Source organism: Olea europaea, unplaced genomic scaffold (assembly GCF_002742605.1).
Source record: "Olea europaea var. sylvestris unplaced genomic scaffold, O_europaea_v1 scaffold1784, whole genome shotgun sequence".
NCBI lineage: Eukaryota > Viridiplantae > Streptophyta > Magnoliopsida > Lamiales > Oleaceae > Olea > Olea europaea.
The window spans coordinates 119,292-133,901 of NW_019235575.1; the positions used below are offsets into that span (position 1 = coordinate 119,292).

The 14,610-nt window shown below is 34.7% G+C and overlaps 3 protein-coding genes across 3 annotated transcripts in view; 2 read left to right on the forward strand and 1 right to left on the reverse strand.

The window, feature by feature from the left end:
- The first annotated feature begins 2,709 nt into the window (after nucleotides 1-2,709).
- Nucleotides 2,710-6,320, forward strand: LOC111378213 (putative peptidyl-tRNA hydrolase PTRHD1). Its single transcript, XM_023001382.1, has 2 exons — nucleotides 2,710-3,072; nucleotides 5,864-6,320. Exons 1-2 carry the CDS (start codon nucleotides 2,716-2,718, stop codon nucleotides 6,044-6,046), a joined length of 540 nt encoding a protein of 179 aa, XP_022857150.1. The 5' UTR covers nucleotides 2,710-2,715; the 3' UTR covers nucleotides 6,047-6,320.
- Nucleotides 6,321-6,421: 101 nt separating this feature from the next.
- LOC111378212 lies at nucleotides 6,422-8,749 on the reverse strand. The gene has a single exon (XM_023001381.1). It carries the CDS (start codon nucleotides 7,972-7,974, stop codon nucleotides 6,847-6,849), a length of 1,128 nt encoding a protein of 375 aa, XP_022857149.1. The 5' UTR covers nucleotides 7,975-8,749; the 3' UTR covers nucleotides 6,422-6,846.
- A 4,203-nt stretch (nucleotides 8,750-12,952) lies between these two features.
- Nucleotides 12,953-14,610, forward strand: part of LOC111378214 (cytoplasmic 60S subunit biogenesis factor REI1 homolog 1-like) — a 7,922-nt gene continuing 6,264 nt past the window's right edge. Inside the window, 1 exon segment of the mRNA XM_023001383.1 lies at nucleotides 12,953-13,077. Within this exon segment, the coding sequence (XP_022857151.1) occupies nucleotides 12,973-13,077 (105 nt within the window). The 5' untranslated portion in view covers nucleotides 12,953-12,972.

The following is a 14,610-nucleotide window of genomic DNA, read 5'->3' on the forward strand; positions in this document are numbered from 1 at the left end:
AAGTTAATTGAAAGCTTTGGAGGAGTTTGGGGACTAAAAGCAGATGAAATTATAACTTTGTGGATAACCTTGCACATTCATGGAATATGAAGGACCAAAGTTGAAGAAAATAAAATATGAAGGGCCTATTGAACATGTTTGAAAGTTGGAGGATCAAATTGGATGGACCTAAAAGTGAGGATCAAATATCCAAAGGCCGAAAAAGTGAAACTAGGAGCTACGTGTTGGCATTGTTAAGAAATCAAAGCATAACATTTGGAACAACATGACGAATGTTATACCATTGAAAGATAGTTGAATTTGGAGTTAATGCAAAAAAGGAATGGCAATTCAGAGTTGTGGGTAAAAAATGCGCCATTTAAAATCAGGTTGTCATAGCAAATTGTACTTCCACCCGGGCAGCACATGGGCCTTAGGTAGAGATGTCAATTGGGCCGAGCCGACTCGACTCGTGAGCTGCTCGGGCTCGTCAAATGATGAGCCCGAGCTTGAGCCGAGCGGGGGGTCCCGTCCAACGAGCTCAGTGGCTCGTGGGCCGAGCCAACTCGTCCAAAAATGTGAAAAATATCAGGTTGAATTTGGAGTTAATGCAAAAAAGGAATGGCAATTCAGAGTTGTGGGTAAAAAATGCGCCGTTTAAGATCAGGTTGTCATGGTAAATTGTACTTGCACCCGGGCAGCACATGGGCCTTAGGTAAATTTTACAGGGAGAAAAATCATAACTAAGTGATTTAGTAAACACGAAATCACAACTCAAGTAACCGTTTCGATTGATTTTGATCACAAGTTAAACGTTTTCATCACAAAGATGTGTCTTGTCACTGATTTTCGAATCAATCTGGTGTACTGAAATTAATCGAACAGATCAGCTAACAAATTATAGATTCTTATCGCCGGAGAAGACAATCTAGGTAATAATTCGATTATTTTGGTTACGAATTGAATGTTCAAGTCACAATTGAAGATTTCGATTACAGTTTTTATTTTATTATGATCTAATTGTATTGCATGTTCACCTATAAATTTGAATTACAGGCCACAGAAAAATTTGATTGTAGCAGGAGGAGATTTCAAGTAATGGCTTCTAATGTTGTGGTCACGAATTAAATGCTCTAATCGCGAATTGAAAATCTAATGCAAGGAACATATGATTTGATCATCGTCAGAGAATAGATTCCAAGTAAACGCTTCAAATATTTTTGTCACAAATTGAATGCTCTGGTCACGACTTTATTTTTCTCATCATAGGTTCAATAGAAACTCCGATTGGCACTGGAGAAGATATTGCTGGTAACCACTCCATATATTTTGGTCATAACTTGAATACTTTTTTTTTTTTTGTTAGTTTTCAATCATTTAACCCTAAAAAACACTACACATCATATCCTAAACTCTAAAAATAATACCCACCAACATCACCTCCATCACCGCCACTGTCACCACCATTGATCATCGTTGTTGCCAACCACCACAGCCATTGCCGCCCCCACCTTTCATATTTCGACCCCAAACCCTAAATATATTTTTGTTTCTTCTCTTTGTTGATGTTTGAGATAGAAATGCAACTTTAGAATGTGGGCATGTCGGAGTTTGACCATAGATGTCGCCTTTTTCAATGATGGTGGTGGTGACAACATCATATTTGATTAATCTGTAATGGTGTGTTGATTTACAGAGGTAGTCATGGTATTGGCAGATGTGGTTGTAAGCAGTGATAATGTCAACAATGGTGGTGACAACAACGAAATGACGTAACATAATTTATTACAAGTGTTAAACTTCATGTAATAACGCGAAGATAGTGATAGTAGTGACAATTGTGGTTTAACACAATTTGTTACAAATATCACACTTTATGCAATGACATGATGGAAGCTGTATTACACAATTTGCTATAAGTTTTACCCTTTGTGTAAGGTATTGATATAGTTGCATTGTCATAATACAGCTTGCTACAAGTCTTACATGTATCGACAATGGTGGTGATGAGTATGATGACAGTGACATCGTAGCTCAAAATGTGTTACACATGGAATGTTCTTTGGAAAATTAGCCTGCTCCCATTTTCACTAAAATGTTGGCTCAATAACCCTCCTACGAGGTGAAACATACTGTAGGACACGTGTGCTACAAAAAATAGTTACAAAAAGTAACAAAATATTTATAAAAAAATAATAATAATAAAGTGATCGAAGAAAAACAATATTTTTGTTTTAGAAATGGTTGGATAGGATAGTTTGGGTAGATCGAGTCAAACTATAGTTGGTTATATAGTCGTGTGCTAGTTAGGAATGAAAAATCCCGCCCCACATTGCCAAGTAATTAATTAAATGGGAAGTAAAATGAGAAATTTTTAACTCCACTCCAGTCCCAACTCTTAAAATTTTATACTGTATTAAGATAAGAATGATAATTATTGTTACGATTCACCTCGTTGACATCCCTATCAATAGTAGGCAACCCTAGGGCCCGTTTGGTAGGAATTTTGAGAATTGATTTTTTGACCGTTAGAAGAAGAGTAGGGTCCACATGTGAGGGAAGAAGTAAAAAATTACGGCTTGAATAGTAAAATAACGGTCAAAAAATCAATTTTTTGGAGCAAAAAATCCCTACCAAACGCGGCCATAATTTTAAGGTTAAAAAACTTTAATCTTCAAGGAGATAAAATTGGTCCTTTTCTTTTGCATATTTTCTCCAAAGGCCCTAATAACAAAAATGGCTTCCATCTTCACACCCCGGTGCCCTTCCCAGACATTTTATTTTTGGCCCAAGACCGCTAAACTCACATCCGGTTGCTCCAAAATTCTACGCATGGCAGCGCGAATGGAGTCCTCATCCGTAGCCACCAATGCAGCGGCGGATTCTACCACCGACCACGAGGATTCGGAGAGCTCCGTCGTAGAGACGGTAGTACAGTACGTGGTGCTGCGACGGGACCTAATCGACACATGGCCCCTGGGGAGCGTGGTGACGCAGGGATGCCATGCCTCTGTTGCCGCAATATGGTCCAACAAGGATGATGCTCATACCCTCCTCTACTGTTCACCCTCCAATCTGGATTCTATGCATAAGGTTAGTAATTTATTCCAACTCAAATTTGCCTTTTTTAAATTTCTGCTTTAGATTTTGGATGAGTTGATTCAACTGCTGTGATTCCAGTCTTTGATTAAATTTTCAGAAAAAGAAAAGAAAAAAACTTGTACGGTGGAACGTTCATTCTAAATGTTACTAGTTAGAAATCTGAAAACTGATTAAGTAAAGTAAAATAGTCGATGAGGAAGACAGAGGAAGTATGTATTGGTGGCTGACATGGATTTGTAGGAAATGGACAAATAACCCTATTAGGTTGGGATTGAATAACTGATCATGACTATTTGATTAAAATCTGTTTTTCTTATGAACCTTATTAGTATTAATTTGTTAATTAGCTGCTACCCGTCCAAATTCCAAAGGTAAAATATGGTAACGATATTTTATAAGTGATTAAATCAAATCTCTGATTGAATGAGTGAACGAATTGTTCTTATTAAATGTGGTCTTAATCTTAGTGAAGGCTGTGCATATCTGAATCGATTATTTTTAAATTTAGTTTTAGTTTGTTTTCTATTGACTGGGGGACGTGTGTAATTTACGGTCCACGCACATATGAACACATGTTCTAGTGAGTTTTTTGCCCAAGAACTAAGCACCTATAAGTGCTTATGGTTTATATGGTGGGATCAGATAGTTAATGACGCTAAGTCCCTGATGAATTGCATATGTGTTTCACTAGCAAAGGCACTTTTCACATCCATGTTTTATCCTTCTTTCTTTATTTCCTTTTTTGGTCGGGGATGGAGGTGGGGAGTTATTGGTTGAAGCCTCCGCACTTGATCATTAAGATAGACAGTAAAACCTTTGACTAATCGTGAAACCCTTTAGTGGATTCTATCAGCTTTTCTCCTGAAACAGCTAAAATACTTTTTATTAACTTTTACAATGACAATAAAAACCCACCCTCTAAATGCTACATAATCCTACTTTTCTGAGCCCACGGCCCAAGATTTCCCATGCCCATGACCTCAAAACCCCAACATATGTTTGCAAACATGTGTGACGTAATTGGACAAACAAAAAATAAAATAAAGATGGGCACTTAATCTCTTTTCAATTGATAACTGCTATTCTAACAATGTTAGACCTTCGTTCTGTATCGACATTACAATCTAGGACTTAGCTCATGTCACATGAAGCCTGTGGAAGATTTCTATTATTTTTGTCGACTTAACAATGTTTTCATAAAATCTGGTATATAATCATATGCTACTTTGTACAATTAATGCCAGAAACTGATGGTGTATAATCTGACATATATATTGCATCTGCAAAATATTAACCAAAACAAAGGAGGCATAGTGGTGTTTTACTTGTTAGATACTTCAAACAAGTTGTTTTCATTGGGGTGGATTGAGAATAAAAGAAAATGTAATGGAACATTGGATATAAGCTCTATGTGAGAGCAACGTGATGATATTCTTGTTGGAGTGTCAAGAGTAAAGATGTTTGGACGTTAAATTGAGAGAAAGCATACGAAGGGTTTGGATGGTAACTTCTAGAACCAAAACAGTGAAGGGGTGTGGTTGTGGTTAAAATTGTTTACCAAAGCTGAAACATTATTTTACGTAGGCGTCGTCTTGCATTATGTAATGAAAGACGGTTTAATAATGTCTAGTTGGTATATATCTGTTTACTTTACATGACAGGTGGCTTAATAGCCATCTGCCACACATCTGTTGTAAATTGAGATGGCATTATAGCTGTATACCTTCTATGCATGGACAAGGCCTGATAGCCATCTGTCTTACATTTATACTGTGCAATCGGTGGATAATCTGTCTTGTATTTATCCTATGTAAGCGGTGGATGAGCCTTGTACATTTTGTATTTGAAAAGTGGCAAAGCCACATGTCAGACCATTGTCCTGCATGTTACAGATTGACCATCTGTATGTATAGCAATTACGGTCTGCCCTTTATGCTTTGGACAAATGAAGTCATATTTGTGATACAAAAGATAGCAGAATTTGATTTAATGTGTGATTTGAATGTTTTGGCCAAGTATTATGTTGAAGGAAATTATTAATCCATGTCTTGCATTTGAAAATAATAGAATAGCTATATCAATGAAGAAAGATGTTTACATTGTGAAAATAGAATTTATATGCTCCATTGGATGGATGAATGGGTGGATGTGATATTGTGTTTGCTTGTGCATGAGAAGTAAGCTTTGGCCATTAGTTGGGAGCCTTACCTTGGGCTTGCTTATTAAGTATCCAGGTTGGGCTTAAGTTGCTTATATGACATTATCAGTGGACGTATACAATCAAGGCAAGGAAAAATATAAAAAAATAAATAAGGAGAGATAAGTTGGGTAACTATTTGTGGCATCTTTTTGATGGAACACCGACCTTTTTCTTATCGTTTCTACTCAATCTGTAGTCATGTTTTATCCTGTGTACTCATGTCGTTAGCATTGATTGGGAGCATGTATCAAATTTCTGAATCTAGGATCAATGCAATGTGTTTATTATACATCCCATACCCTCCTAGAAGTCAAGCATCCCATATGAGCACTTTTGGTATGTAACGACCTGTCTGACTTAACTACATCGCAATCTTTCTTTATTATTTTATTTTAATTTTTTTTTTTTGGATAATTACTTCCATTCTGCTGTTTTTAATTCATTGAATTATGTGGGAATTTTGTTTTCTGTTTTTCTAATTCTTTTTTCCTAATACTTCTGTTATCTGATTTGATCAAATAGTAGAAGGAAGATGGAGAGAGTATCAGTGTGCTAATCCCAACTTTCTCCCTTGTTGAGCAGGTTACTCTTGAAGTTAAGGGCGAAGCCCAGATATTGAACTTATCAGAGAAGCTAAAAACTGCCGGCATAGCTCATAAGCTGTGGATTGAACAACCTGAGAACTTTCCCACATGTCTTGCCACGAAACCTTATCCTAAATCCTTCGTGTCGTCATATTTCAAAAAGCTTAAACTCTGTAAGTGATAAAAAGTTCAGGGGCCAATTATGTATTCTATAATTAAATTTTGTGGCATGTTCGGTTCCTCTAGAGGAGATTTCATTGACATATAATCATTGCTCTGACTACGTGCACTTGTTTCATAGAGGAGTATAAGCTCAGTTTGGTCAGAAAATATGTCAAAAACCGTCCAAAACAGACTGCTGGTTTTGTGCTCGCATTGTAAGGAATGCGAAGTATTGGATAATGTCCCAAATTCTAGTATGGTTTTGAGCAGTCTCAGGTCATCGAGTTGAATAACTCCCACTTAATGTTGAACTCAACTTGAGTCAAGAGGAGAGTCTGAAACTACGACTTGATTTGATCGAGCTGCTGAGTATCTGAAAACAGGCTTTAGTAATTACTTCCTGTAATTATGTTGAAGCATTGCAGATGAGAAAATATTAAATGATAATGCGAATAATCGTCTCTCCCTGGAGAGTTGATTATCTTAAAAAAGAAGCAAGCTGCTCTTAAGCTTTAAGCTTTCGCCGTTTGAATTTTGTTATGTTACCACTTCAAATTTGAGCACTAATTTGAGTTTAAAGTAAAACTAAATTCATTGTGCACGTGGGATGTCCATTATGATTTGAGAGTGAGTCGTACAATATTCAATATTCGTATAGGAGATTGATGGTATAACTAAAATCCTTTATACAAAATCATAAAAATAGAAACGTTAAGCCTATTATGACATGTTAGATAGGCTCAAATAGATAGTACCGAAATGATTAAAATAAGTTTAATTTTTATCCATGTTCAATACACAACCTTAGACATGTTGTTTTCACTTGGGCTCCTGTAAGGATATGACAGTTTCAAATGCCCCGGCAAGTGCTTTCACCTTGTTCTTCCTCTGCTCTCGAAGCTTGCTTGCAGTCTCTTCAATTACATCATTCGAAACCAAGGAATCCTTCTTTTCGCTGTCTTCTTGTTTCGACTCCTCACTTTCAGTCTCGGGCTTAACTTCTTCAACTACTACTTTTATTTCTTGTTCCTCAGAATCAGAATCAATAGTTTCACTTTCATCCAAAGCTATCGCTACTTCTTTTTCTTCGACTTCTTCTTTTAAATTATCTTCAAGAATTTCGTCAGTTTGTGTGTGATTGTTTTCATTCACAATGTGTTCTTCTAATTCAATCTTTGGTTCGTCTTCTGGTAATTCTTTACTCTCGACTCCAAGGGAGACCTCTGGCTGTTCTGAAACTGTATACGGATCAATAGTCACAACTTCTTCGACCGTGATTTTCTCGGGTTCATCCTGCTCTGTAATACCTTTAGGCTCCGCATCTTCCGCTACTAAAATCTCAGGTCCCAATTCATGCACTGTCTCTTCATATTCAGCATCAGTAACTGAAGATTCTTGTTCATTTTGTCCTATTTCAACTTGTAATGGATCAGATTTATCAGGGCTAGTGACTTGTTCTTTTGCTATTGAACCACTCTTTGCAGTGTCTTGTTTCTTATTTCTGGGTCTGCCCTTCTTGGTAGTACTCAAAGGTCTCGCAATAAAAGAGCGCTTACCGTCATCCTTTGTTGGCACCTTCAGCAACTTATCTGGAATAGATTTATGCGTACTAGTCATTGGTTTACTCAAAGACGAGGAAGATCGAATAGCAGGACTAGGCGAAACGCGTCTTTTTTGAGTACCAGAAGGGGACGGAGGCTTGTCGAATGATCTTCTTCTTGCAAGATTAGGCTTGTTGGCATTGGCAGTCGAAGCTGGTTTCTTGCCAAGCTGTTTAGAAGCATCAAGACCTGAACTTATTGTAGGTTTGAGATAATTTGGTACATATTTATCTGATGCAGATTTTTCAGGAGAGCTTGGTTTAAAGTTGGGAGTTTTTTTTGGGTATGAAGGGGAACTTCCCCTTTTCTCCTTTCCAAGGGCAGTGTCTCGTGTTCTTGTCGCCATTTGTCAGTTTCTTTATAACCTGCATTAAGAAGCATATTTGCAACATCACATTGGTTTCAAATCTCTCCTCACCCACAATTGATTCAAAAATAAAATCATGATCGAGATAGTGAACCAAAAACAACTACTGACAACTAATAGCACGATCTTCTACGTCGTGTATTTTTCTTTTCTTTTCTTTTTTTTCTTTCACCGTTGTGTTCTAATGATTTTTCCTATAACATTGAGACAAAATGACTCTACCTACACATACTATGGTATTAGAAGAGATATCCCTATTTTTTCTCCAAAAAATAAAACTGATAATAATAAAAAATCAAATGATATGTTTTTGTTATATGGTCTAGAAATTGTTGGTATGCATAGTAACATAGAATTGTTCAATCAAAACTGTTTTTTCTCTGGACCATGAAGGAAAAGACTAAAGAAATGCTGAGGAAAATCAATGACATTGAATTGTTTGACATAATTTTTCATATAAAAAATTCAAAAATGGTACAATTAAAACCTGTATAAATTAACACGAGTCTAATGTAGGATTATGCATCCACCTAACCTTTTTCCTACCATTTACGAATATGAATATGTAAAGAAAATAGCGATAATGAGTTACGATAATGAATTTACAACATGTCTATCGACTCTATATCATTCCAAGTTCATTTCTTATCAATATTAAACATAAACCAAAAGTTTATAGAACAAGAAATTAATTTCTGAAAATCTAGAGAGAGAGAGAGAGAGAGAGAGAGAGAGAACACCTTGTATAAAGAGAAAAGATGAAAGCCTTTTGGAATGAAAGTTGATGAATGAGAAAAACAAAATATTATTAGTAGCCAAATATGGACATATCTATGGTAGATGGTTAAGTTATATGAGCGAAAATCATGCACGGCCCAAGGCACCAATTCCACACTTTGACCATTTCAAACCACACGTACGTCTATGCGTACATCGATTAAGTTATATCATGTTCTCTTAAGGCCCTTTGTTTTTGTAAGATCACATTTGTAAATGCATCCGAACAACTTAAAGGACGAGCTTGTGTTTATATGGATCGAGCCGGCTTGATTTGATTTAGGGCTCATTTGGCATAACTTTTGCTTTTAATTTTACTTTCGCCTCTTGTAGAAGAGTTTTAAAAAAAAAAAAAAATTAAGGTGATTTTTGTTTGAAAACTAATAGAAGAAGTCACATTGAACCAATTTCCTCTAAAAACTCTTTCAACAATCAAAAGCACTTTAACAAAATTAGCCAAACAGATCCAAATGTAACTTTTGGATCTCAAAAACTTATTTTGACTTTTCAAAGATCATGTCAAATATGCCCTTACTATAATTCCTGAAGCCAAATAAGGACTTTGAGATAACATTAGTCTAAATAAATGCTAATGTTTAAAACTTGAGTAGGTAAAAAACTGCATAATTGGGGGTGTAAATTGGAGTACGTGTAATAATTTGATAAAAAAAAGTAAGTATTTTTATTAGTTACATCACCTTTTAATTATATTAAAGTTGTGTTTAATTGCAAATATGAAATTTACATGGATAAAATAAATTTTAGGCAATTAAATTGTCTAGAACTTATTTGCATGAAAATTGTCAATTAAATGTATTTGATTGATTTTATTTTCAATTTAAAAAACGTTATATTTGTCCATTTCTTTTATTGGTGAGTAGATGAAAAAGATAAGGTATATGAGAGAAAGAGAGAGAATTATCTAGAAAATAAAAACATATTCCTCCTAAATAAGATTTTCAGACAAATATTTTTTTTATTTTTTATTTTTACTACAGAACACAAACAATTTTTTTTTACAGAAAATAATAGTAGAGACAAGACGTGCTAATTGATGGAAGGCTGATGAGATTTGATGGAAAAAGTTAGGGACATAAGTATTATAAAAATCAAAGATTGAGGACCTTAAGTGTTACTAAAATGTATTGTGACAAATAAAAATTGTGTTGTGATATAATAAGCCAAAATTTAATTGCATCCTAAACCTAAGACAAGAAAATAATTTCAAATATTACAATTGATCACTACCTATAAGAAACTGATAATCAATTTTAGAGAAATAAAAATTCACTAAAAATTATGACATTTTCTATCTAATAGTAAGTTTACCTTAAACATTTACCTGACATATTGGTCGCGTGAAACTTACAAGTGTACGGGATCGTTGACAAGTAATAGATTTATTGAGTTGGGAGTGTCGTCCAACGGAGAATAAATTCAATTCAAATTTACTAGTTTTGTATGAAATTCAAATTATGTAAAACAAAAGAGAAATTTTGATTTGATTTTATGCTAAATTATCTAAGAAAGCAATAAAAGTTTGATTTTTATCAAATTATAAATGATTATATTGCATTTTGACTTCGTCTATTGTCATTTATTTCAATTATTGATTTGTAATCTAGTTCTGTTTATACATTCTTGACAATCCATAGAACTAATATATTTAACTTTTTTAAGACAAATTAAGTATATCATAACCATGTTCCGAATATATTCCTAGCCCAAATTCTAATAGTTAGAATGCATTAAATTTTATATTATTTATATGATTACACAAGTGATAAATGTTATTATTAACATCTATTGCAAATATATTAATTTTGTCGTGTTCTAAACTTGTTGTGAGTCTTCCAACATCACACCAAGCAACTAATTATTTAATTAGTGGCCAATCAATTAAATAAAGCAATGGATATGCAAATATAATCAAGAAAAGTAAGAATTAAACTAAACTACTAGTCTTGAATTTAAAACAAATAAACAATAGGGTTCATTTCATCCAATAAGTAATAAATAAATAAAGAAGAGGAAGGAAGATCTAGCCTAGCATGATTTTAAATAAATTACAAGAAGAATAATGGGAAAAGTGTCGCTTGGATCATGAAAGAATATAAAAGATGTTGACCTTCAAGTTCAAAGTTAAAATTTTCAATTTCTCGATGTAATTGTCATTTAATTCTTTATAAGGCTTGATCTTTTCTTCCAAAAGTAATGAATTGACCTCTTGTTCTTCATAAATTTGATGATATTATTATGTATGAAGAGACAAGAGAGAGTTCACCAATGTTTCTCCCAAATTCTCTATTTATAAGGGCCGAATTTAGGTCAAGAATTCGTCTTAAAGTTATTACCAATAAGAGTTTGAATCAAAAAAGGAAATTGGCTAGTCAGCAGAAATTTTGGTCCAGGCACATGCATAGGTATAGCTACCGCTCACGCGCAGGCATGTTAACTTGCTCTTGGGTCATGAAATTGATGTCTTGTATGCACACCAAAATGGCCAATGCACGAGCCGATTTTTGTCTTATTGTCTTTGAACAGTTTTTGGTATATTGTTCATAACTTTTTTTGTCGATATCTGATTGAGGTGATTCAAAATGTGTTGGAAAGATAACTCTAAGGACTACAATACTTCCAAAAAATATAATTTTTCTAATTCGAACATTTTCTATCCAAAAAATGGTCTCAAGTTAAGGCTAAAAATATGGAGCATAACTTTTTCGGCTGTAAATTGATTCGTGAGAATTCTTCAGGTATATTTCACTCATTTGACTTTAAATTGCATCCAATTGATCGTATGTGATCTTCAATTATCATTTTATAATCCGAATCAACTATATTGAATTTTATACTTTAATCCTTGAACTTTGGATTTCTTTCGTTTTTGCCCCTTTTTCTTTCCTTTCTTCCAATTCCATCAATTGCCTTGAGTTTTACTTAATAAACAAAATTAACATCTAAGGGGTGTTTGAGCCACATTATTTTGATAATAATGCATTCTTGAATAGTGTATTGATGGAAAATGTTTGATTAAAAAATAAGGAAGTTTTTTTGATTTGCGTGTAATATTATTTTATTGAAAAATGTGTGGTTGAAATGATATCAAATTACTGTTTAAAAATGTATTTTTTTGAAATAATATGCACCTAATGTCTTAAGTCATGAAAATTTATTACAATTGATCTCATTTAACGGGCTAATTAACTAGTTGACCAAACTTAAGGTAGCGAAGGACTTAAGAGTGTGACCACTTGGTCCACATTTCTAGGAATAAAATGGTGAGCGCCATCACCAACATCGAAAAGAAAAGCTACAATAGCATCTACAACATGAAAAATCAATTAGACTTTGAATAGCTTGGAAGAACATTTTACTCAGCTATACCAATTTATAGGTCGTTACTTTTGACGAGCATAAGTGCTTCCCAAAGGGCTTTATGGTCTCAACATCTTATCGGGTAAAACATCCCCACACATTTTTAGAACAAATCAAGCCGATTATGCTCTCATAGTCATATGGAATGATATATCCGTATTCTATTTCAGAGTTCCAACATAAATTAACAAAATTCTATATAGTTTTCATCTATGGATTGTGCTAGCAACTATTTTTATAAGTTGAAGACGAGTTTGTTGGGGAGGATTTTGCACCAAACTTAATACGTTAGGGACTTGTTTGAAATTTTGAATATATTAACGGCATAAATACTTAGCAGGGTTTGGTATTCATCTGCATGCGCTGCCGAGGCGCCGACTATATATATACAAGTCTAAGCCGCTTCACAAAACAAAACTTATTTTCTTCTGTTTTGTTAGAATTAAGGTATGATCCGTATTGTATTTAAAAGAATATTTGAAAATTCTACTTGAAGTCCAGTTGAGAATTCTAGTTGGAGTCTATTTGAAAATTTAAGTAGGAGTTCAACTTATAAGTTGGTAGTAAATTTGAAGAAGTTTTAAAGGAGTTCAAGTTGCAATTAGTTTCTCTTCACGTTTTTGACAATTTATTACTCATATTATGTCCCAAATATTTCATTATTAGTTTTTACCATTGTATTGGTACTTCACTTGTATTAAACTCTTGCATTATATTCCTACTCTATCAAGGATCTTAATATTATATATATGGTGTTAAACACTATTAAATCAGTTCTTACATTATACGCAATAATTTGTAATCCTCTGTTATCGAAAGAAGATGCCGGGGTTAACATGCAACGCCTGCAACAAGGAATTCCAGGACGAGACCGACCAAAAGACCCATTATAAATCCAAATGGCATCGCTACAACCTCAAACGCAAGGTGGGGTTTTTATGCTTTCTTATTCTTTAATTTTTTTGTGGGCACTAGATATTTCATTGGATAATTTTGATATGGGTAGCTTTCAAGAATTACTGAATGATCGGGTTTTACCTCAGGAATTAGACATATACGCGAGTGATAATGATTCTGAAGCTGCAAGGATGAGGTGTGAAGAGAAAAAAAAAAAACAATGCCAATGCAGAGGGGAAAATTAATGGATTTATAATTTGTTATTTGCTACATGTGCATTCATTTGAAATATTTGAATTCTTGGAAACTTGATTTTGTGAAATTACAGAATAGGATAACAATGTTTCTTCCATTTTTTGTCCTTGTTGGGCTATGATGCCATTTGATCCAGTCCAACTGTTAGGCAATGATGAAAAGGCCCAAATTGGATTTATTACTTGGTCCATTAAATATATACCTAGAAGGCCCACTTAACCGAGCCCAATATTCAGCCCACACCATTAGTCGCTCTTGGACCGTTGGATTGACCCGCTGATCAACGGTTGATGATACTTACTATAAATAATACCCTTACTCCCTGTTTGGCCTGTGGATCGTCATTTTCTGTTTTTCCCTTTCTCTCTGCCGTGTGGAACCTTCGAGTCCTCTTGTCTGTGTGACCCTTCCTTCTTCTCTTTGTGAGATTTCTGGTTGATTATCTCTGTGATAATCGTGTTCTTGTGTGATTCTCCTTTGTGTGAGTGATCGACCGAAGGTAGGCAGTTTGATTTCTTGAGTCCAATGAAGTGACCTTGGTGTGTTTGGGTTGTGAGGGTTCGGTTTTAGTCTCGGTGCCTCTGTGATGGTTTATGGGTGTGGTCTGAGCCTTCGATTGAAAGATCTAAGCCTTGATGTTGTGATTTAGGGTTTATGATGTAATTTTCGATCCTATGATTTCATCTATGTTTCTTTTGGATTCAGTGTATAATAGTGGTATCAGAGCTTTAGGCTTTCGGTCGTGAGTCTTCGATTGAAGGTTGAACACTGGAAAATTAATTTCCAGGAGTTCGACCGGAGATCGCGAAACCCTAATTTTTGATTTTGTGTCAACATTGTGGTCTGTGGTGTTGATTCGACTCATGACTGTGGAATGCGAGGGAGTTTCTGTGATTCCTCGATGTGATTTGAAAAAGAATCACAATACTGAGATCCTGTGGCCCTGTTTTGTGCTTGAACCCTAACTGATTGGAGCTACCAGGCCTTGAAACTTGAGGAAACTGAATCTGCAGGGGCACGTTTTGTGCCTTGGTGACCTGCAGTGAATCTATCCTTGCTGCAATAATTCTTTCTGGATTTCTGCTGGTGGTTAAATTGTTTAACCATTTTCGGTTTGCATTTCTTGAACCTCCTATGATCACACACTCACTAAACACTGCCCTTATGCATATATGCCTCTATGTTGATATGTTTAGTTACTGTACATTGTAACCTGTTACATTAGTTTGCAATATCTTGAAATAGTTGCTTGTGATCAATTAAGTTTGGGTGATTCAAATTGAGCCTTGACCTGAGAACTTGATTCTC

Excerpts from the sequence above, each read along its gene's own strand:
- LOC111378213 (XM_023001382.1), top strand. The coding sequence starts at position 2,716 with ATGGCTTCCATCTTCACACCCCGGTGCCCTTCCCAGACATTTTATTTT. Across the intron at positions 3,073-5,863 it reads ATCTGGATTCTATGCATAAG|GTTACTCTTGAAGTTAAGGG; the intron begins GTTAGTAATTTA and ends CTTGTTGAGCAG.
- LOC111378212 (XM_023001381.1), bottom strand. The coding sequence starts at position 7,974 with ATGGCGACAAGAACACGAGACACTGCCCTTGGAAAGGAGAAAAGGGGA.